Source organism: Equus asinus, chromosome 29 (assembly GCF_041296235.1).
Source record: "Equus asinus isolate D_3611 breed Donkey chromosome 29, EquAss-T2T_v2, whole genome shotgun sequence".
NCBI lineage: Eukaryota > Metazoa > Chordata > Mammalia > Perissodactyla > Equidae > Equus > Equus asinus.
Window position 1 is genome coordinate 22,542,498 of NC_091818.1, and position 23,127 is coordinate 22,565,624.

The following is a 23,127-nucleotide window of genomic DNA, read 5'->3' on the forward strand; positions in this document are numbered from 1 at the left end:
AAACGGGTTTAGTGATATACATAGTTAAATCTGGCTCATGTAGGGACCAAGTTGAAGAGTACATCAAATTTCAATAACTTGGATTAAATCATCATAGGATTAATGATAAATATTAAAGAAAGACTATTGTGTATATTCCAGATAATTATTGAACGCAAGTCCTTTATTGATTTAGGGAGCTTAGATTCCTTGACTGGGAATCTGTTGGCTGGGGGTGATTATCTCTTTCAGGTAGGAGTGTTAAGTTTTTCCCTGTAGAGGTTGAACATTTTATGGCCCCTAGTAAAGGCAATATTCAATAAATACTTATTGATGGATCAACTTTTAAAATTTGGTTGAGTCATGTTATTATTCCTATACCTGTGATTCTAAATGACTTCATGGACAGATGAAAATATGGACATTTAAATGATCTTTAAATTAGTTTCCTTTTCGACCTTTGGACAACACTTCCGTAGCCCACTATATCAAAAGCATTTAATGTTTCTGTTGAAACGAAATGCTTGAAATACAGGGCCTTTTAGACTATTCCAAAGCAGTTGATGATAAAAGAAAAAACAATTTTGCACAACATAGATAAACAACGTATACATAACTTCAAAAATGCAGGTGGAAACATGCAAAGAAGGCTCAAAGAAAGATTGACAGGATAGCACTAAAAATTGTGTGTTTATTTTTAAATTGTGAGTCTTTAAGAGTACAGAGTATCCTTACTTAACTTATACCCCCAATGTTTACTGCATTACTTGGTACAGAGCTGGCAATAATAAATATTTGTTAAATTTTATATGAATTGAGGGTGGCGGAAGTTTAGAAAGTAAAGCCTGCGTGGCGCTATCTCTAAGAAGCTTGAGGAAGTAAAAATTTGAAGTTTTCCATATTCTAGCCCTTTTTAATTCTTATCAGAGTTGATATCTCTGATTCACTGACATTTCCTAATAAGTTTCACAGCCTTCTTGGTGCGGGGAAACGGTTTTATTCTTTAGAATCACCCTGTGGCGCCATCTCCCGGAGCTGTCGGGAAACTCCAGACTTAAACCCGCATCCTCGGTCGACGTTCTTTTTTCGGACTCTCCCTACACGCATGCGCTTTTGGTGGCAAGCCTAGCCTTGTGAGAGACTACAATTCCCAGAAGACCATGCCGGGGGCGGAGGGGCGGAATCTTGTGGTCGAGGGGAGGGGGAGGGAAAGACCTGAAGGCTCGCGAGAGAACGGGATTGAGGCGGCTGCGCGCAGCGGGTGGAGGCGGGGTGGAGAGAGCGAGGAGGAAGAGGAGGAGGTGCCGTCCCACAATACCAGGCGGGAGGGCGGGTAGGCGGTTTGTATCCGGGCTGTGAGGTGCTCCGAGGCTCCGCGGACCTTGCTGCCTCTGTCTCTTTAACGCGAGAGGAAGCGATGCGGAGGGGTGGAAAATGGCAGAGCTGCAGATGTTACTAGAGGAGGAGATCCCGTCTGGCAAGAGGGCGCTGATAGAGAGTTACCAGAACCTGACCCGGGTGGCCGACTACTGTGAGAACAACTACATACAGGTGAGGCGCGGGCGGGCGGGCGCGGGCCGGGCCGAGGACCCCGCCGCCGGCCGCCGAGCGACAGCCCACTGGGCGGGGTGGGGAGCTGCCCTAACCTCAGCGGCCGCCTCAGCCCCAACCCAACCCCAGCGCAACCCCAAAGCGCAGCCGGGGAGAGAGCGAGCGGCCGGGCGAGGGTTTCGGGCTGCGATACAGGAAGTGGCTGTGGTGGGGGAAGCCGACCGAAGGGGAGCGAGGAAACGGGCGAGGGAGCCCCGCGCCCCCCTGCCGGCCGCCTCCCCTCGCCGGGCTTCTGTCCCGGAGAGCCGCCCGCCGCCTCTCCCGGGACGCGGCTCTGGGACGGGGAGCGAGGGGAGCGGGAAGCGCGGGGAGGAGCGGCCGAAGGGAGACGAGCGGCGGGCTGTGTGTCGGCGAGCCTGGGGTGGGGGCGATTATGTCAGTTCGCCCCAGAGGGTGTGTCTCTGATTTATTTATTTTTTAAAAAATTTGTCATGAGTCACATTACCGAGACCTCCCCGAGGAGAGGAGGAAGCGGGTGGGGAGCGAGGGAGGGCGTAGAAGAGAAGTTAATCGCGAAATTTCTTTAATTGAAGGTTTGTAAATCTGCCTGCCTGTCGGGTGGCAAGTCGGGTTTTTTCCCTCCCATCATTTTCACTTCCGCCCCACCGTAATGTGCTCTGAAGGTTGTTAGGGCTGTCGCTAGTATGAAACACAGATTCTTCTTCACCGCCTGGAAGAAGGTCTTCAACACGTCCTCTCCCCCAAAAGTTCTTGAACTGTGGGCTTCCTAAGTAACTTAAAATAGAATGGTGTAATCGCCGGTTGCTTATTTTCTTAGGTTTCCCTCTTTCCAACCTAAGTAAATGTGTAGAATATGAATCCAAGTAGATTGCCGAGCACATTTAGCGTGAGAACCAGAACGTGCGGCGTGTTATTGTAAATTTATTAGAAAATTCTTGGGGCCTTATCTATGACAGATGCTTGCTTGTTGGTTTGTATTTTAAAGATTGAAAGTGACTTATGTTGCAGTTTGGTTGGGAGATCTTTGTGTAAACCAACAGTTTGCAGTAGAAGCAAATTAGCAGAGTCCTTTGTATCAATATAATGGCACCAAAAAGTCGCTTGTTAGTGGTAAGGCATGACCAAAACGTACTTTGAAAGGTTAGGGTTATTGCAATTCACAACTAAAGTATTTATAGAAGTGACTCCCATGTGATTATCATTTTTAAGAACCAATAGTTTCTGTGTTGGCAAATGCTTTTCCGCTTTATTTTTAGAAGGAGATACTGTTTTCAGAATATTTTGAATATTTCTCAATTTCCATATTAGTAACATTGTCTCTCCAGTAGCACTACTAGGAATTTATCGCATAAATTTTTTCAAGCTTTTACTTTAGGAATTCTAGTGATAAATAAACTTGTTGAATGCCTGCCATGTCTACTGTATTATTTGTTTTTGCAAACTTTATATTTAGCCTTGTAAAAGTATTCTCAATTCTGGCAAAAATGTGGATATGGTTTTCAAATAGAAAAGCGATCTTGTAGTTTGTCAATATTAAAGATATACAACTTTTATTTAACTTAACATGGAAAGCCTTAAAATTGAGGCGAATCTCAATTTGCTGAAGGTTTAAAGATTTTGAAAGTCAAAGTCCCAGGAAGTTAAATTGCCCCCATTCTAGAAAAGTAATTTCTTTGTAGAAGTCAGCAGATAGGTGCTTCATAAAGCGGTGGCTGCCTTTTGTTTTGCGCGTTGGGAAATCTGACAAATATATGGTGTGGTAACTGCTACGTGTTGGCAAATGCAAACGTGTTTTAACCTGTCTGTTGACTGTTTCTTTTTCAGGTGGTTGTGTGACGTAGGGCTTTTTTTTTTCCCTGATAGCTTTCTTTTTCCCCTCCTGCCACCATCATGTAACGATGAAGCACTTTTAAACTTCATTGGTGATATCCTGATTAAGATAAGTCGCGTTATTTCTCATGTAGTCTCTTACTTTTAAACATGTTAGTACCTTGGTACCAAGAGCCACTGTCAGGGGCCCCTAATTTTTTTTGGTGGTCCTAAACTCGACTCCAGTGAAGCATTCTCATCTTACTGGGGGGGAAAAAGATGAAATTCACACATAGCAGTGTCTATCTTAGTAGCCTTTAAACTTTGGGCTGCGTGATGCAGGCCACTAGCTGCCTTTCTGAGAGGCTCAGACAGGGTCAGGCTCAGACAGGCTCAGAAGATGATGAAGACTTGTGGAAGCTGATGTGGTCGCTGACTTCATGATGTGCTGTGCTGCTAGCTTTGGTGCTGTGAATAGGGAACCAGTAGTACTAGAAATAACCATTTAGATGTCTTTTGAGATCTTTCTGTATCCCTTCTGTGATCCTGATTGGGTTAGAACCAAGACTTCGCATACACATAACTCTTCTCGGGGAAAGTACACGGTCACTTGGTGTTTTGAGAATTTTTTATACCCGGGGTGAGTCAAGTTATTGCTTGGGTGATTTTTATCCTGAGAATTCAATTTGCATTTTGTTATTTTCCTACAGTTTGGAAGTTCAGTCCTGTTCAGGTAAGGTGTTTAGCCAACAGATTCTTTTGGCTATAATACAGTTGAGTCCTTGGGCACTTTATTAGTTCTTTGGGTCCTTGACTTTAATTATTAAATTGTGTTATTAATAACGAAATTGTTATGGGGAAATAATATTCAAAATAGAAAGTGTTTATATAGACATTTATATAGACGTAAAGAAAAATCTTTGCCTTTTCCATCTTTCATTTGAATTTTTCTGGTGGATTTTGTTAAGGACTGTCACTCCCCAACTTGAACACATTTATTCATCTGACCAGTTCTCTTTGCTCTCCTTTGGGGTCCGTACTGCCTTTGTCTTGGGAACTATTTTGGGGAATAAGAAGGGGTGAAAAGGAGTAGAAATGGCTTAAGAAAGGTTTCTCAGCGTGCAGATTGCTGGGTTGGGTAAGGACAGAAAAGTCTTCCATACAACTCAACTTTTAAATTCAGTCTAATCTTTCTATCTGGAATTCCCTCAACAACAGCTTCATTTGGATTAACAAGTATATTCTAAAATCTGAGAGTGTGAAGGGCATATCCTCAGTGAGCCATGTACTTTAGGTCGCTTTCCCCCTCCCCTGGTAGCGCGAGATTATGCTCATTTCCTCCTTATACACATTTGATCTTGGAGGGCAGGTAATTTTCGAGCAGGAACGTTTGGAGTAGGTAAAGGCTAACGTTTCTGGTACTGTACAGTTTATCCCATTTTATAAACCGTGTCACTTAATTATTACAAGAAGTACAATTATAATATTTCTATGATTTTTTCTTTTTCTTTTTTTTTTTTTAAGACAGATGAACAATCTGAGGTTCGGAGACATTAAATGCATAGCCTAGAGTTCCATGTCTTGTATGCGATAGTGCTTTGAATCAAAGCCAGATTTTTCTGATTCCGTATCCTGTTCCTAAATTCCCTTTAATGAGTACTGAATGGGGTGCTTATTGCAGCAAAAGGGATAAAAAGAGTGTGCAAAGAGGGTAACAGAAAAGGGAAGCGAGCAATATAATTGCTTCTGTTTATTGAGTACCTACTCTGTCACAGTCTCGGCTGATTGATTTGTATTATCTTTAATCCTTACAAAAACTCTCTGTGACTGGCAGTATCCTCTTGCAGATGAGGAAATCAGGACTGAGGAAAGTTAAATGAATTTTGTTTGATCCTACAGTTAGTAATTGGCAGTCAGGATTTCTGCCTGACTCTGACAGGCCCCACAGGCTATGCTGTTTCCATATGGCACTGTCTCCAGACACGAATGAGTCTAGAGCTCAGACCAGTTTGGAAATGTCATGGGATAAATAGACTCTTGTTGGGCATGTCTGGGAACCTGACAGCTCTTTTACCATTGTTTCTTCTGGGTGTCAAGTTGTAAATATAAGAACAGGTATGTTTGTAATTTGGGGACTTGCCTGGATTGCCTAAAGATGGCAGCTTTGGCACTTGAAGTGTTGAATTATGGGAATCATAGGCTAGTTTTTCACCGAGCTCAGTGGATTCTTTTCCTTTCCTATGCATCCTTGACTGTTTTTTTCTAGTCTGATTCAGCTTTGCAGTTGTGATAAGAAAAGTTGTGGAAGAATTAGTAGAAGTTAACAAAACAAAAAATGTCCTGAAATATTTTGAATAGTTCTGATTTCCACACAAATCACATTCAGGAAGAAATAGTCAGAATGATTGAGGAGACTAGGACAGATTGGAAATAGTAGAATTGTTAGAGTTACACTTTGAGGTTTGAGTGAAAGAGTGGCTATCATAATTAGAGAGATTAGGGGCCATCCCAGTGGCGTAGTGGTGAAGTTCTCACACTCTGCTTTGGCAGCTTGGAGTTCACTGGTTTGGATCCTGGGTGCAGATCTATACACTGCTCATTAAGCCGTGCTGTGGTGGCGTGCCACATAGAAGAACTAGAATGACTTATAGCTGGAATATACAACTATGTACTTGGGGGGATTTAGGGAGAAGAAGAAAAGGAAAAAAAAGAAGAGGAAGATTGGCAACAGATGTTAACTCAGGGCCAGTCTTCCTCACCACACACAAAAAAAGCATACCTTAAAAAAAATTAGAGCTATAGGTTGGAAATGTAAATGAATTAAACAGGGTTTTAGTAATGTACAGCATGGTAACTATAGTTAATATTGTACTGTATATTCGAAAGTTGCTAAGGGTAGATCTTAAAAGTTCTCACCACATGAAAGAAAAAGAAAAAAGTTTGTAACTGTGTGGTGATGGATGTTTACTATTAACTAGACGTATTGTGTTGATCATTTTGCAATACATACAAATACTGAATCATGTTGTACACCTGAAACTAATATAATATTATATGTAAAGTATATCTCAATTTAAAAACCAAATAAAACAGGATTTTAGAGAGAGAGATTTTTTTGGTGATGAAGAATGTCGCTGAGCTAACATCTGTGCCAGTCTTCCTCTAGTTTGTATGTGGGATGCCGCCACAATGTGGCTTGATGAGCAGTGTGTAGGTCTGCGCTTGGGATCCAAACTCTCAAACCCCAGACTGCCAAAGTGGAGAGCATGAACCCAACCACTACGCCACCAGGCCAGCCCCCTAGATTATTTTATTTTATTTTATTTTTGAGGAAGATTAGCCCTGAGCTAACTGCTGCCAATCCTCCTCTTTTTGCTGAGGAAGACTGGCCCTGAGCTAACATCCGTGCCCATCTTCCTCCACTTTATATGTGGGACGCCTACCACAGCCTGGCTTGCCAGGCGGTGCCATGTCTGCACCTGGGATCTGAACTGGCGAACCCCAGGCTGCCGAAGTGGAACGTGTGCACTTAAGTGCTGCGCCGCTGGGCTGGCCCCACCTAGATAATTTTATTAAAGATCATCAGTTGTTTGTTAGACTGACCCATACCGTGTCACATGTTTGTTTGTTTATTTATTTTTGCTGAGGAAGATTTGCCCTGAGCTAACATCCACTGCCAATCTTCCTCTTATTCTATATGAGCTGCCACCACAGCATGGCCACTGACAGACGGCTGATGCAGGTCTGTGCTTGGGAACTGAACCCGGGCCACAGAAGCAGAGCATGCTGAACTTAACCGCTAGACCATGGGGGCTGGCCTGCAACATGATTATTAATGCTGCTGTCAAGCAGGCAGGATCTGACCTGGCATATTAGGTCTTAGGAAAGTCCATTCATAAGGATGGAACATCATATCACTTCTTATTAATAATACTGTCAAGAATACTGAGTATTCTTTAGGGCTGTATGTTATTTGAAAGTTTGTATTAAAACTAATGTCCTCTTTCTTTTTTCCTTTTGTAACTTTAATACCAATAAGAACTTTATATGCTATACTTTGGTCTAGTCCTGGTCTGTTTTGATCTTCAGGTTTAGCATGTTTGTGACTTTTGGAGAGGATTTTTTAGAAAGTTGCTGAAATAATCCCTCAGGATAAGGACATTTTTGTAAATCTTCCTGCGTGCTTCTGCTTTCTCTGGTTGGGTCTGATATGAAGAATCTTTTTTTTTTTTTTTTTTTTTTGAGGAAGATTAGCCCTGAGCTAACTGCTGCCAATCCTGCTCTTTTTGCTGAGGAAGCCTGGCCCTGAGCTAACATCCGTGCCCGTCTTCCTCTACTTTATACGTGTGATGCCTACTATAGCATGGCGTGCCAAGCAGTGCCACGTCCGCAACCAGGATCCCAATCGGTGAACCGTGGGCCGCCGAGAAGCGGAACGTGCGAACTTAACCACTGCGCCACCGGGCCGGCCTCTGATATGAAGAATCTTAATACTCCTTATAGTGGAAAAGAGGTTTTTGGTAATTGGAGGTCTGGTCTGTGGCTGTTTAGAATAACTCTGTTTACCTTGGGTAAAATTATGTCCTAGGAATTAGACATTTGTGAATTAACAGACAAGAGTATATTAGCCAGAAAGGAAGGAATATTGGGAGAAGAGGTGGGATCAAGAGTATATTAGCCAGAAAGGAAGGAATATTGGGAGAAGAGGTGGGATCAAGCATTATGTAGATGTAATTCCATAAAAATAGTGTTGCTATGAAAAGTAAGGTAAAAATAATAGTTAAATGCTAATTTGGGGGCATTTAAACAGTGTGAATTTTGCGGGAGCTGTATATTTTTTCCAATATCTTTTTGTGTTGATTGTAATTTTTATTGAAGTTATGGTTGGAGTTTAGAAAAAATAATAGTCAAACCCCAGAACTACAAACTTTTTAGACCTTGATATTTAATAAAACACCAAGCTAAAAAATGAGATTTTTTTTGAAAGTACAACATTGAGAAGATGAGACTCTTGGAAAATGACAGTTATAGGACTTTGTTTTTAAAGGAAATAGCTGACCTGATCATTTTAACAGTAAACATTAATTCCTTAGTAAGGAGACTTGAAGTTTTTTAGTGTTACCACTGTGTCAATCCAGATAATTACAGTTAACCCTGGATTTACTAATTTTCTCCATTTTACAAAATTTTTTCTCAGAAGTAGTTGGTACTGAACTAATAATGTTTGTGAAGAAATTCTGAAAGCAAAACGAAACGTCCTAGGGAAAATAATGTGTGTTTGTTATCAAGTAGATTCTGATTTTCATCTGCATCTGTGCTTAGCAAGTTCAGCAGATGTCTGTGGAGTTGTGATTTATGTTGACTAAAGAATATTGGTAGGACCATCTCAAGTATAGCTTAAAATATAAGGAAATGAATTATGAGTCTTATTTTTAGTAATTATTAGCATAGTAATTAAAAACTCATTACGGAAAATTTCGAACATACTCAGAAATGGAGAGAATAGTATAATGAACCCCCATATGTTCACCACCTAGCTTTAACAGTATCAACTCATGGCCAGTCTCCTTTCATCTGTTTTCCTCTCGTATCTCCCCGCCATTGTTGTAAAGCTCATCTTTGACGTATCATTTCATCATTAAATATTTTAATATGTATCTCTAAAGATGAAGCCTTATTAGATCTATTGCATTACTTCTGTATATGGGAAAAAAGCTAATGGATATTATGATTCATTTGTGACAAAAAAGAGTAGAGAGCTTTCAAATAGTTAATGTGTTTTTAATTTACAGCTAATTTTGTTAGTGATTCCTGTTGCAGGTTGATTGGAATTTAATTATATTATGTGCTTCATAATGAATTTTTTATCGAAGTGTAATTCGTATAATATAAAACCATTTTAAAGTGTACAGTTCAGTGATATTTAGTACAGTCACAGTGTTATCCAAACACTACCTTAATCTAGTTCCAGAACATTTTCATCACCCCTCAAGAAAACCCCATACCCATTAAGCAGTTCAGCCCCTTTTCTACTCCTCTAGCACCTGGCAGCCACCAATTTGCTTTTGTCCCTGTGAATTTCTCTCTTCTATGTATTTCATATCAATGGAATTATACAATATGTGGCCTTTGCGTCTGGCTTCTTTTGCTTACATTAGCTAGTGTTTTTGAGGTTAATTCCCTTTGTAGTGTGTATTAGTACTTCATTCCTTTTTATGGCTGAGTAATATTCTACTGTATGGATATACCACAATTGTTCATCCATTCATCTGTTGATGGACCTTTGTGTTGTTTCTACCTTTTCGCTATTGTAGTAGCTAAATAGTGCAACTGTGACTATTCATGTGCAGTATTTGTTTGAGTGCCTGTTTTCACTTCTTCTGCATGTATACCTAGGAGTGGTTTGTAGTGGTATTTTGTAGTGAAATATATAATTATCTAAGTTTGCACTTAGATAATTTTGAGTTTATACTACACTGTACTGCAGTGTAATGAGGGAATCCTAGGCATGGACATATACTCAGAGTTTCAGTGTGAATTGCCAGAAATTAAGACTTGGAGCCTAATTTTTCACGTTATATATAAGCTTTATTTTTCCCCTTATTACCAAAGTAAGATTAAATAAAGTAATTGTACAAGTGTTAAACTTTCTAGAAATATGTATGATTTAGACAGGACAAGTCCCTTGTAATATCACTCCTTATGTACAGCCTTTAAAGAATGTATCTAAACTTTATGCTGTACAATTGATAAACTCATATTGTTTATACATGCTGTTTTAAGGCAGAAAGTATTTCAATCATAGTATATTTTAAAAACCAAAAAAATTTTAACAGTTCTGTGAGATTATCTAATTATCAAGTGACATGTGAATTATGCTCTTATTCAGAGCTTAGATGAAGTGTAGTGTGCAAGATGTGCAGTTGGATATTCTCAGCTGCTTTTAATTGGAGCAAATTTTTATTATTTATCTCCTTGAAACTTAAAGGGAACAAAAATACTATGTTAATGAAAAAGGATATTACTGAAAAACTTCAGTTTACCTTTAAGTCATTTGTTTCCTGAATGCTTTATATTTCGTTCCTATTAGTCATTTCTACATGGTGTGATAAAACTACATTTGGTAAGTTTTATTTTTTCGTTTTGTGGAAAGGCAAGTGTGGTACTTTTTGAGAACTATTTCTGTTTGGGCCATGGGGAATTAATGCCCTCCACTGAAACAACAGAAATGCATATAATGCATCATAAGGAAAAAGATACTTTGTAGTTCAAATATTGGCAACGTAAGACTTATAATGACAAATATTAAAGACGGCTGTGTAGTGGAAAGTGTTCATGAGTGCCATTTTATTTTTTAAAATTTTTTGGTAAGGAAGATTGTCTCTGAGGTAACATCTGTGGCAGTCTTCCTGTATTTTGTATGTGGGATGCCGCCACAACATGTGTTGATCAGTGGTATGTAGGTCCATGTCCAGGACCCGAACTGGCGAACCCCAGGCCCCCGAAGCAGAGCACACAAACTTAACTACTACACCACCAGGCTGGCCCCTCTAAGTGCCATTTGAAAATCATGGTTACCACTCAAAATGCACCCTCAACATAGCCCAGCAATCCCACTGTATTTTCCGTGTTAGTTTATTCTTCTGCCTACCATAAATTGTTTTAAATTTTCTCTTTCCTTGTAAAATCTCTTTCTTTTCTCATCTTTTATTTCACAGAGAAAATAGACCTTATTATACGAGACATATAATTTCTTACCACTACATCTCCAGGCCTCCTGGCATCCTCCTCCATCCTACTCCCTTCTTGTTATAATGGAGGTGAAGTGTCCTCCTACCTAGCTGAGGTCAGTCGTTATCTTTGCTCTGGGTCCCATCCTCTCTTGCCTTTTCAGAAACCGTACCCTTCTTATATCTTTATTCCTTCTCTCTCTCCTGAAATTGTGTAGTCAGAATTGAAATATCTCAAGTCTCTCCCATATTAGAAAATTCCCCTTTGACTTCATCCATTATTCCTTCCTGCCCCCCAACCACCACTGATTTATCTGTAACAGGTCCTGTTGATGCTTCTTCCCAAATATCTCTTTAATTTGTCTGTTCCGTCTCCACTGTACCACCCCAGTGTAAAGCTTGGGCAGCTGCCTACAGCTTCTAACTGTCTTCTTTACGTCACCACATATCCCTCTCTGACCACATCCCCATTATCCACACGGGTTCTTGAGTGGTACTTTGAAAATAGAAATCTGATCATGTCACTCCCCTGCTTAAAAATCCTTCAATGATTCCCCATAAATAGACAGTCTCACAGTGAGACCTCAGAGGCCCTGTATAGAACAGTTCCTGCCTTTCTATCTTGCTGCATTCTGCCCGTTGCCCGTTGTCGCTCATACTGGCCTTTCAGGTTTTGAAATTGCATTCTTTTCTGCCTTTGCAAATGTTATTCTCTTTGACAAGAACTCATTCCTCTCAGCCTGAATATTACTCGTTTGTCTAGTCTTGTAGTTCAGATGAAGAATAACTATATTCTTTCATTCATTCTTCATTTAATAAAAATACTTTGAGTACCTACTATGTGTCAGGTACTATCCTAGGTCCCAGAAATAAAATCAAAGTCTCTACTCTAAGGAAGTTATTATAGAGAGGAAAGGACGGGTAGAAACACCAAAAAATAGGACTGTTTTCGATAGGGAGAAGTACTGTTTAGAAAATTAAATGAGGTGACAGAATACAAAAGATTAGGCTTGGGAAGGAGGTCTTCTTTAGCTAGGAAAGTTAGGAAGTGGTACTCTGTGGAAGTGACATCAGAGCCAAGACCTGGAAGGTGGATAGGGCATCTTCCATGTGAAGATCTAAGGAAAAGGGAAGTGCAAGACTCTGAGATGGGAAAAAGTTTTCTAGGGGTAATGTGGCTGTGGAGGGTAGTTAGTGAGAGGGAAGCTGGTGGGAAAGAGGTCAGAGAGCTGGTCAGGGGCCAGATTACATAGGGCCTTGAAAGCCTTAAAAAGAGGCTGGATTTTATTCTAAATGTATCATTAGAGTACTTGATTTACTTTTTAAAAGAATCATTCAGACTGCTGAGTGGTGAACATACTGAAGGGAAGGCAAGAGAATAATCAGCCAGCAGGGGAGGGTATTGTAGTAGTCCAGGCAGGAAATGACAATCGCTTGTACTTAGCAGTGGGGTGAGGAATTGAGGGAAGAGGTTGGTTTTTTTTAAGGCAGAACTGAACAGGACTTATTGGTGGGTTGGCTGTGGGGTGTGGAGGAAAGAGAAGAACCTAAGGATGACTCCTAGTTTAAATTTCTTTCCTGAGCCTGTCAGTGGATGTGGCAGCCCATGGGCAGGAGAACATCCAGAGGACTGTTGTGGACGTGTTAGTATGAGATACCTATTAGACAACCAAATAGACAAGCCAGATAGTCTTCTGGAGCTTAGGGAAGAGTCGGAGTTGGAGATCAACGTTTAGGAGTCATCACAGAATAGATCAGCACTGTCCAACAGAAATATAACGTGAGCCACATAGATAATTTAAAATTTTTCTAATGGCCACACTAAAATAAGTATGAAGAAACAAGTTGAAATTAATTTTCTTAACGTATTTTATTTAACCCAGTGCCTCCAAAATTATTTGTTTCAATAAGCAGTCAACATAAATAGTTTATTAATGAAATATTTTGCATTCTTGTTTTGGTACTAGGCCTTTGGAATCTGATGTGTATTTTATGCTTATAGCACATCTTAGTTGGGACATGGATAGTGAAAAACTGGTAGGATTAGTGGGTAGGAAGTCCTGTGATAGCAAAGGATAGTTGAAATTGAGGTGCTAGAGTAAACTGCAGAGATAGAAGTTGGGTGTTTAGAAATCTAGATTTTTGGAAGTGGTATAATTATTAGTGATGACCATGGGAGTTTTTGACGGTGGTGAAGAAAAAAATTGAGTTCAGGAGGTCAAGTGGCTGAGAGGCAAGGGTTTTTGCTGGATTATCTGAGTGAATGTTGCCATCACGAGAATAATGATAGAAAGAGTGGTGAATTAGTGAGCTAGAAGCTAGTGTCCTTAGTGAAGGAGGGGGAGAGATGAGGATTGGTGGGTGACCATAATAAGGAGGTTACTTCCTTAGAGACCTCTTCCCTATCCCACCAGGTGAGTTTATACCCTGTTACGTGCTCCCATAGAATTCTATCTGTTTCCTCTGTAGTGCTCATTATACCTGTGTGACACTTGATGCTGGTCTCCAAGAAAGCAGGACCAAGTTTGTCCTGTCTATTTCCACATATTCGGTGCCTCCCCAGTGCCTGGCATGTAAGCTCTCAAAAGTTTACATGAACTGTACAAGGAATCTGGAAGCTTGGGTCTGGTTCTCTTTCTATCATGAATTAGTTGTATTTTAACCAGCCTTTACTCTTTTATCTTCTATAAGATGAGTTTGGACTAGATTATGTCCAAAGTGACAATTCTAATGGTTTTTAGTAGAGTTTGTTTCTATGACTTCCAGCCATACAATTCTGATATTTCTATTAGGGTTTGTTTCTGAGTTCTTCAATTTCCTCTAAAAAAATCTCTGATTTACTTATACTTATTCCTTCTGTTTTGTTGTTAGCAAATGTTACATTTAATTGTTTACTTTGTTGTAAGTAATATACCAAAACAATGAATTGGTTGTTCAGGAAATGATTTAAATCAAGTAGTTATGAACTATGATTCCTCCTAAACATTCTTAAAAGCTTTTTATTCAAATCCATTTTTCTAAGTCTTACTGAAGAGAGGAAATATAGGTGAGGATCTGTTTAATTAGAATATCTTTGTCTTTATCCTTTCGGTAATTTTCTATAGTGTAGATCAACAGTACTGAAACTGAAGGTCTCAGGCTCCTTTATGCTCTTGAAAAGTATTGAGGACCCCAAAGAACTTTCAGGTGTGTTATATTCGTCGGTATTTACTGTATCAGAATTAAAACAGAAGTTTAAAAAATTTATTAATTCATTTAAAATAACACGAATGGGTTTATTATTGTTAACATAAATAATATATTTTCTGAAAAATAACCGTAGTTGGGGGCTGGCCCTGTGGCCGAGTGGTTAAGTTCACGCGCTCCGCTGTAGGCGGCCCAGTGTTTTGTTGGTTCGAATCCTGGGCGCGGACATGGCACTGCTCATCAAACCATGCTGGGGCAGCGTCCCACATGCCAGAACTGGAAGGACCCACAACGAAGAATATACAACTATGTACCGGGGGGCTTTGGGGATAACAAAGAAAAAAAAAATCTAAAAAAAAAATAATAACCGTAGTTGTCCAAAACAAAAAAGTTGACTGAAAAAAGTGGCGTTGTTTTATATTGTTCAAATCTGTTTAGTGACTGGCTAATAGAGGACAGCTAAATTCTCCTATCCGCTTCTGCATTCAACCTGTTGTAATATTTTATTTTGAAATATATGAGAGAATCTGACTTCACACAGTTATGTAGTTGGAAAGGGAGGAAGATTTTAATAGACTGTGCATATAATTGTGGGTAATTTTCTTTGATACTACATCAAAACTCGGCAGATAGTGGTTTCTTAAAGGTAGGTTGCAATGTAGACGCTGAAACCGTATCAGTGAATGTTAAAAATTGTTGTGTGGGTCATTTGGAAAATATTTCTTCACTGAGTTATGTAAATCTTCTGAATGTTGACACATTTCATTTTACAATATGAAAACAGTCACATTCATTAATATCACTACAGGTTTTATCAGAAGAGTCTGTAAGTATTGAAAAGCTTCCAACCTAATATTGATGGATACAAGTTTTCCAAAATTCTAATTATTGCTTGAAAGCTCAAGTTTTGCTATTGGCAACAAATACTGCCACTTATTTTTCTTGAAGTGATAGGCTCTCTTCGTTCATTTTTAGGTAAATGTCTACCAAATACCCGAGCTGAATAACCATAGTTTGTCAGTTGTCTTTTGAAGTTGTGATGAAGTAATTTTTGAAGTTCCATGGAAAAGTGGGTTATTCAGCTTGCAAATAAATTGCACAAGTGCTTTTTCCTACAGGCAACCATCATACTTAGTATGCAGCAGAAGTGCTTTTTGTATACTTCCCATTTTGACACACAGAATATTAAAAGACATCTTAAGAGCCAAGATTTAGTAAAATTAGTATTTTTTCCTGCTTCATCAAGAACATTTTTAAGTGAAACTGGCTTTGTTTTTCTTCCTGTGGGTGGTTGGCAGTAAAGAACTCAGTGACTACTAGCTGCTGGTACAGTTGGTGACACTGCCTTGATTCATGCTCAAAGGGTAGGAGTTTACTCAGTTTTGCTTTTGCACCATCAGTGCAAATGTCAACACAGAAAAGAAGGCAAATAACGTTAGTAGTAGTATGAAAATAGTTTTGGCCTTGTGAACTCCTGAAAGGGTGTTAGGTATAAGAGTCTGAATTTTATTTTATTTATTTGTGTATTTATTTTTAAAGATTAGCACCTGAGCTAATAACTGTTGCCAATCTTTTTTTTCTTTTCTTCTCCCCAAAGCCCCCTAGTATATAGTTGTTGTATATTCTAGTTGTGAGTGCCTCTGGTTGTGCCATGTGGGACGCTGCCCCAGCATGGCCTGATGACTGGCGCCGTGTCTGCACCCAGGATCCGAACCAGCAAAACCCTGGGCTGCCAGAGCGGACTGTGGGAACCCAATCACTTACTTGGCCACGGGGCCGGCCCCAAGAGTCTGAATTTTAAATATCACTGTATAGCACAAAGTCTTTTGGGCATCTCTGACGAAAATAGCCTGAGTAATACTTTATAAAAATTTAAAACTCCTTGTGTAGGAATTCTCTTAGCATAGCATATACTATGTTAATTGTTTTGGATAGTTTTTTATATTCTGGGTCTTACTATTGCTCTACTTATTTCACTTCTCAGTAACACTGATTTTGAAATAGTTTGAAAAGTTTCATCTATCTGTTGTCTCCCAGTTTTACCCGTGCTAATAATTTAGTAATTTGCTTGAATAAATTTATTTGATTAATAGGAAGTTGTTCAAATTAGATCATTTTTACAAAGAGTATGAAATACTGATTTTAATTTTAAAATGATGTGGTAATCATTTAATTTGTGTGTGTGTGGAGGATTGGCCCTGAGCTAACATCTGTTGCCAATCTTTCTCTTTTTGCTTGAGGAAGATTGTTGCTGAGCTAACATCCGTGCCAATCTTCCTCTGTTTTATTTGGGATGCCGCCATAGCGTGGCTTAATGAGCGGTGCTAGGGCCACGCCCAGGATCCGAACTCAGAGGGGAGCACGCAAACTCAACCACTATGCCGCCAGGCCGGCCTTCATTTAATTTATTTTTAATTTGAATATGTTCCACATTTGAATTGAAGAAATCTGTTGTTGATATTATCCCTAGTACATATCTTGCTTTTCTGTGCTAATTTATGTCTTAAAATAATAAAAATAACCCAACTAAAGTGGGAGAAAGGGACAAAAAAGTGGAGGATATGTTTTTGTTTTAACTGTTTCTCTGGCATTTTCCTCCTCATTTTATATATTTTTATGCTTTTTATGAAAAAAGTCTTTGGATTAATTCAGCTCCATGTTTCATTAAAATTAATATTTAATTAATAGTTAATAATACTTAAATTTTACTTGGAATTGTGGGAAGACAAGCTAGTGATACTCCCCTTCTTTCTGAATAATCAGAGAATATCATAAAGATCCCAAAGAAAACTGGCAAAATTTTATGGGATCCCTTTGGAGCCATAGGAGTTCCAAAGGAAATGCTCAGTAAAATGAAATATGCATAGTTGTATGTAACATACTTCACAGTATGTCAGAAGATATTAGTTTGTCACCTATTCAGCAACTTTTTCCTGCTTATTATATGCCAGGGTGTGTTTTGTGAATCAGATGTAATCTCTGCCCTTAAGAGATTTACAGTCTGCCTTTCCCACTAATCAAATAAATCACATACTATAATAAATTTTATCTAGGGAAGTACATGTTGACATGAGAGTGTATATCAGGTGCCACCACCTAGCCTGGCATGTTGAAGTAATGTTGGAGTTGAGATCTGGAGATCTGAAGGGGAAATATATTTTAACCAAGAAATTTTGAGAGAAAGAAGAAGAGTGTCCCTACCAGAGGGAACAGAGGAACATTACATGTACAGACCCAAAGGTGAGTGAAAGCAGAGTGACTTTGAACAAGTTATAGACCTGTGTGCTTTAGAGTATGGTGAGCGCAGAGGGGAGCGTGATCGTGAGGAGTTAGGTAGGGACCAGATCAGATAAGGCTTTATAGGCGGTGTTAAGGATATTGGTCTTTGGGCTGGCCCGGTGACGCAGTGATTAAGTTCACACGTTATGCTTCTCAGCAGCCTGGGGTTTGTGGACATGACACCGCTTGGCAAAAGCCATGCTGTGGTGGGCGTCCCAAGTATAAAGTAGAGGAAGATGGGCATGGATGTTAGCTCTTCCTCAGCAAAAAGAGGAGGATTGGCAGTAGTTAGCTCAGGGCTAATCTCCCTCAAAAAAAAAAAAAAAAGGATGTTGGTCTTTTAAGACATTGAAAGTTTTAAGCAATGGAATGACATTATCATTTTTACTTTTTAAAAAGGTTATTTGTGTTGTGGATTGAAGAACAGATTGGAAGGAGGCTTGAGTACAGACTGGAAGGAGCTCCAGAGGAGATGGGGGGAGGCTAGTCTAGAGGTGGTGGTGAATTATTGAAACTCTCTAGCATGCGGAACCATTGTAGTAAGCTGTGACTCCTTGTCTTTCTTTTCCAGAAAGAGGAGTGTTCGTGGATGTAGGGATGTGTTAGACAGAAGTAGTTCAACAAATAATTATTTGACACTCAACAAAAGTTATTAATTGCCTACTCTGTGAAAGACTATGCTGGGAACTGTGATGCCTGTATGATATGTAATATAGTTATGTAAAAAATCATTGAATGATAGAAGATTATAAAGCCTTAAATATAAGGAAGAAAAAGGAAGAAAAAATCTATTTATAGTACTTATATTTAAATGAGGAAATGTTCTGTATAGAAGAAAATAATTGTTATTTTTGAAAGGGTTTTAATTTTAGTTTTGGCAGTCAGTATTTTGCTTACAGAAGGAAAAAATAAGCAGCATTTTTTTTTAACTTTTTAGTAAGATTATGATAGTTCACAACCTTGTGAAATTTTGGTTGTACATTATTGTTAGTCATGTTATAGGTGCACCACTTCACCCTTTGTGCCCCCACACCCCCTTTCCCCTGGTAACCACCAATCAGTTCTCTTTGTCTGTATGTTTAACTTCCACCTATGAGTGGAGTCATACAGAGTTCGTCTTTCTCTATCTGGCTTATTTCACTTAACATAGTACCCTCAAGGTCCATCCATGTTGTTGTGAATGGGACGATTTTATCCTATTTTATGGCTGAATAGTATTCCATCATATGTATATACCATATCTTCTTTATCCAATCATCAGTTGATGGGCACTTAGGTTGCTTCCATGTCTTGGCTATTGTAAATAATGCTGCGGTGAACATAGGGGTGCATGGGGCTTTTGGAATTGCTGATTTCAAGTTCTTTGGGTAGATACCCAGTAGTGGGATGGCTGGGTCATAAGGTATTTCTATTTTTAACTTTTTGAGAAATCTTCCATACTGTTTTCCATAGTGGCTACACCAGTTTGCATTCCCACCCACAGTGTATGAGGGTTCCTTTTTCTTCACAACCTCTCCAACATTTGTCACTTATTGTTTGGGTTATTTTTGCCATTCTAAGAGGTGTAAGGTGATATCTTAGTGTAGTTTTGATTTGCATTTCCCTGATGACTAGTGATGATGAGCATCTTTTCATGTGTCTATTGGCCATCCGTATATCTTCTTTGGAGAAGTGTCTGTTCATGTCCCCTGCCCATTTTTTGATTGGGTTGTTTGATTTTTTGTTGTTGAGCTGTGTGAGTTCTCTGAGTGTTTCCCTCGTCTGAGGAGTTACGGTGTCTGAAAAGATCCTTTTGATACTGATGTCAAAGAGTGTACTGCCTATATTCTCTTCTGGAAGCTTATTGTTTCAGGTCTAATCTTTAGGGCTTTGATCCATTTTGAATTTATTTTTGTGAATGGTGAAAAAGAATGGTCAATTTTCATTCTTTTACATGTGGCTGTCCAGTTTTCCCAGCACCATTTGTTGAAGACTTTCTTCTCTCCATTGTATGCCCTCAGCTCCTTTGTTGAAGATCAGCTGTCCATAGATGTGTGGTTTTATTTCTGGGCTTTCAGTTCTTTTCCATTGATCTGTGACCTGTTTTTGTACCAGTGCCATGCTGTTTTGGTTGGTAGTAGCTTTGTAGCTTTTGTAGCTTTGTAGTATGACAAGCAGCATTTTTTAAAAAAGAGCATCTAAGTAATTAGTACGTTCCTATGAAAGATTCAAGTAGTCTAATTATATTAAATGCAAAACCTAAAATTCCCCTTTTTTCATCTTCTGCCCATACTCCTGCTCATCTTCTCCCCTAAAGTTTGTTTTATATTATTCCACTTTTTGCACAAAGGTTTGGGAAGATTCGTCTGGCATTGGTGCAGGATGGATTACTGAAAGGACAGACTGGATGCCGAGTGACCAGTTAGAGAACTGTTATATTGGTCCGGATGTAAAGAGTATTTCTTGAATTGAGATAGCTCCGGTTTAGATTGACAAGGAAGGAATAGATGCAAGAGAAGTAAGAATCAGAAGCCTTGGTGAAGGAGATGTTGGTGATTAGGGAGAGGGAGAACTCAAAGTTGGCTTATTTTACCTGCATCCGTGCTCCTCCAGCATAAGCTAATACACCTACAGAAGTAATTTGCAGTCACAGAAGTGACTCTGTAGACCCTCTCTTTTTCAGCCCATAGAGCACAGTTGGTTCCGACACTTTCCAGCTTTTACTCCTCCACAAGTGAAGTGATTGGCAGAGCAGTGGGTTGGAAAATAGGAGTAAGGCTTGACTGTTAGCTGGCTGTGTGGGCAGAAGCCTGGAGAGGGAGGAAGGAGAGGAAAGGAACTCCAAGGTCTCTGACTGTATACTATTATGGCATGAGGTTGAGGTGCAGTTTTCTCCTTCTAATGTTCATTTTGATGTTCTGTCCTAATCTTCTGTATTAGAGGTTGTTGGCATTTTTATAAATACTTTCAAAATGTATGTGACTTATATGTGGATTGAGAACTGTCCCTTTAAAAAGGGACTGTTGGAGAGAAATCTAAGAAGAGTGCAGTGTTTGGGGGTTTCAGGGAAGGCTTCTCATAAAGGGTGAGTTTAGCTGAGTGATACGTTTAAAGAGTTAAGGGGAAGGGGAGGTTGGGCAGCAAGGGATCCAGGCAGTAGGAACAGCGTGTATAGCAAAGCATGTTTGAGAGAGCTGCAAGTTGTTTGCTTTTGATAGTGTCCTATGTAAGGAGGGTAGAGGAGGAGCTGAGGTCTCAGTCAAAAATATGCCTGAACCGCTGTCGTTAAACTGTAGTAAACCAGTTCAGTGTTTCCCACATCACAAACAGAGAAACCATGTTTTACGTTTAAGACTGGTAAGATGAAATTGTGCTTTTGCTATGTCCTGATATATATTCTCTTCCTTTGTCTAGACACATTTGGCATAATCAACAGAAAGTATTGACTAAGTAGGTAAATGCAGGAGAAATGAGTTATAGAGCTGAATAAATCATTTTTATATGAACTAAGTGTCATAACTTGGGAACTGCTTGCATTAGTGGATTTATTATTAGTGTTTATTAATAATGTCGTGGAATATAGAGCCACTTATCTCCGATTCAGTTGTGCATTTCTTCTACCCATCCTTACTCCCCTCCCATTACGCATCTCCCCAAAAAAGAAAGACAGCATGGTACTATGTATATGAAAATCTTGCCACTCTTGGGGTTTTTGTTTTGTTTTTGAGTGGAGAGGTGAGGCGATGTAAGGCCAGAGGAGTAAATGATATATTTACATCACTGAGAAGAACTGCAATAAAACATTCCTTTCACAGTCAGACAGAAGTCTTAGAAAAAGTTTGCTTCCATCACGATATTCTGGGGCCGGCTGGGTGGAGCAGCAGTTAAATGCACACGTTCCGCTTCGGTGGCCCGGGGTTCGCTGGTTCAGATACTGGGTGTGGACGTGGCACTGCTTGGCACGCCATGCTGTGGTAGGCATCCCACATGTAAAGTAGAGGAAGATGGGCATGGATGTTAGCTCAGGGCCAGTCTTCTTCAGCAAAAAGAGGAGGATTGGCAATAGTTAGCTCAGGGCTAATCTTCCTCAAAAAAAACATGTTTTGACCTCATGGATACTATAAATCATACAAGAATCTTGTTTATCTTTGTGGATTTGTGGAGATCAGAGCCAGGCTTAAGGCTCCAATTTGTTATGTAGTTCTCTGTGGTCTCTGTGGTCTGTGTATTAATGTCCTGCCTTTATCTTTGGTATTATTGGATATCCTGATTTTTATCTTGTATATTTTCCTGTTTTTTTTAATGAAATCTTTTCTATTTTTATTTATTTATTTATTTTTTGGTGAGGAAGATTGTCCCTGAGCTAACATTTGTCGCCAGTCTTCCTTGTTTTGCTTGAGGAAGATTGTCCCTGAGCTAACATCTGTGCCAGTCTTTTTCTATTTCATATGTGGGACGCCACCACAGTGTGGCTTGATGAGCAGTGTGTAGGTCTGTGCCCTGGATCCAAACCTGGAAACCCTGGGCCGCTGAAGTGTAGTGCATGAACTTAACCACTACACCACTGCCCTGGCCTCTATTTTCCTCTCTTATTGTACACATTTTTGTACTGACATAGTAGTAGCTAGTGGCCCTACCCTAGACCAATGAAATTGTAATCTTTTTAGGTGAAGGTGAGAGTTAGGTGGGGTCCAGGGCTCTAGAAAATTTTTTAAAAGCTCACCAGGTAGTGTTGATGTCCACCAAGGCTTGGGAATCACTGTTCTGGAACAGGAGGAGGTGGTATTTTCAGCAAAGGGCCAGATAGTAAATATTTTAGGCTTTGCAGACACTGTAGTCTGTCACAACTACTCAACTCTGCCATCGTAGTAAGAAAGCTATAGATGATATGTAAATTTAACAAGTGTGACTGAGTTCTAATAAAACTTTGTCTGCAAAAATGAGGCAAGTGTTTGGCCTGAAGGTCATAGTTTGTTGAGCCCTGATTTACAGCCTGAAAATTAGTTAACTGTGGTTTACTGCTGATGGACCCAAACTGTGTTTGAGCTAACATACCAAGCTGAATGCACTTCTTTCTTTCTTTTGTTTTGTTTTGTTTATAGACCATTTTTTAGAGCAGTTTTAGGATCACAGCAAAATTGAGTGGAAGGTACAGAGATTTCCCATCTGCCCTCTGCCCCTGCATATGTATAGCCTCTCACCTTATCAACATCCCCCACCGGGCTGGTGCATTTGTTACAATTGATGAACCTACATTGACACATGATTATCACCCAGTGTCCATAGTTTACTAGTTTACATAGTTTAGGGTTCACTCTTGGTGTCCTGTGTTTTCTGGGTTTTGACAAAGGTGTAGTGACGTGTATCCACCATCGTAGTATCATACAGAGTAGTTTCACTGTCTTAAAAATCCTCTGTGCTCCACTTATTCATCCCTCCTTCTCTCCTAGCTCCTGGCAACCTGTGATCTTTTTACTGTCTCCATAGGTTTGCTTTTTCAAGAATGTTGTATACTTGGAGTCATATGGTCTGTAGCCATTTCGTATTGGTTTGTTTCACTTAGTAATATGCATCTGAGGTTTCTCTGTGTCTT

General features: G+C 39.6%; 1 protein-coding gene across 19 annotated transcripts in view; it reads left to right on the forward strand.

Moving 5' to 3' along the window:
* Positions 1-1,185: 1,185 nt before the first annotated feature.
* The window catches only part of ABI1 (abl interactor 1), a 117,957-nt gene continuing 96,015 nt past the window's right edge, over positions 1,186-23,127 (forward strand). For 7 of the 19 annotated variants that reach the window (XM_070501348.1, XM_044761906.2, XM_070501350.1 and 4 more), the window contains exon 1: positions 1,226-1,530. In XM_070501348.1, coding sequence (XP_070357449.1) covers positions 1,414-1,530 — 117 coding nt within the window. In that variant the 5' untranslated portion in view covers positions 1,226-1,413. Of the gene's footprint in view, positions 1,531-23,127 lie in introns of all 19 variants that reach the window. The other 12 variants (XM_014868231.3, XM_014868232.3, XM_044761907.2 and 9 more) reach the window with 6 other exon arrangements.